At 37.7% G+C, this 1,135-nt stretch overlaps 1 protein-coding gene across 1 annotated transcript in view; it reads right to left on the bottom strand.

Moving 5' to 3' along the window:
- Positions 1 to 6: 6 nt before the first annotated feature.
- LOC106292984 (26S proteasome non-ATPase regulatory subunit 2 homolog B-like) overlaps positions 7 to 1,135 on the bottom strand; it is a 3,788-nt gene continuing 2,659 nt past the window's right edge. The window contains exons 4-6 of the mRNA XM_013728656.1: positions 1,028 to 1,065; positions 885 to 946; positions 7 to 277 (exon numbers count right to left, since the gene is read on the bottom strand). Of these exons, the coding sequence (XP_013584110.1) occupies positions 908 to 946; positions 1,028 to 1,065 (77 nt within the window). The 3' untranslated portion in view covers positions 7 to 277; positions 885 to 907. The remainder of the gene's footprint in view (positions 278 to 884; positions 947 to 1,027; positions 1,066 to 1,135) is intronic.

A 1,135-nucleotide genomic window follows, 5' to 3' on the forward strand; every position in this document is an offset into this window, starting at 1 on the left:
TTCCTTTTGAGCTCTTATGGCAGCTTTAGCAGCGGCTTTCTCTGCCAGCTTCTTTTTCCTTTCCATGGCTAGCTTGGCTTTAGCAATCTCCTCTTGCTTTCTCATCTCTTTCACCGTAGCTTCATCTAGATCTAGAATTACTTCCACACCTTGAGGTAACTTTCACCATAGCTTCATCTAGATCTAGATTAACTATTTACTAAAATTTTCTGGAAGTCTCCTTGAGGCTGTATCTTTGGCTCCAATATTTTGCCCTAGAGTCCTGACTGAGGCTCCCCTGCACAAAAAAAAAAAAAAAACTTGAAACTGTAAGATCAAGCCAGATTTTAAGAGTAATATTAACATTGTACAACTGAGGCTCCCCTGCACAACCTCTTTGGCATCCGGTCTAACATGTAGCAATCTGTGATGTCTAAGTAGGTCAGTGACATTCTCGACAATTCATCAAAGGAACGATGTTTAGCTCCAAAGAACGATTGCATACTATTCTTTCACTGGTTCATTTTTTCAAAAAGATGTAATTTTAAATAACATTCATTGTTATAACATTCATTAACGAACCGGCAGAGAAAAGCCAAACATAAACTACTCATGAACAACTGTTTTCTAACCTGACGAACTGTATACTCTTCTGCAATCTCACCGGCCAAATTCCTGACATACTCGTGACCCCAAGATCCGATGTCACCCTTTGATCCAGTCAACCTGTATCCTAAGCTTTCCTGAAAAAGAGTATTGCATAACAAAGTCAAGCACCAAAAACTACCTCAAATTCTAGCAAAGAACCACAAAACACAACACTGTTTTAAGGTATATCATAAGATGAAACACACAGAAAGTTAAGTTTTTATCAATTCCTACTATAATAGCACGAAAGCACATACCCTTTGACCCTCAGCAGACATGGTCAGTGCCAAGACAGACATAGTATATCAGCCAGCAATTTCTGCAGATACATAAAAAGCGATCTTTAATCCATACACAGTAGAATGAGCAAGAAGATGATAATAATTTCTTGAAATTGTACCTTTGACTCCACCATATTTTTATGAAACTCCTTAAGAGTTCTGTGACACCCCGATTTACATAATAAAATGTTACGATAAGTAAATAGCTCTGATACCAAAATGTGACA

This window comes from Brassica oleracea, chromosome C5 (assembly GCF_000695525.1).
Source record: "Brassica oleracea var. oleracea cultivar TO1000 chromosome C5, BOL, whole genome shotgun sequence".
NCBI lineage: Eukaryota > Viridiplantae > Streptophyta > Magnoliopsida > Brassicales > Brassicaceae > Brassica > Brassica oleracea.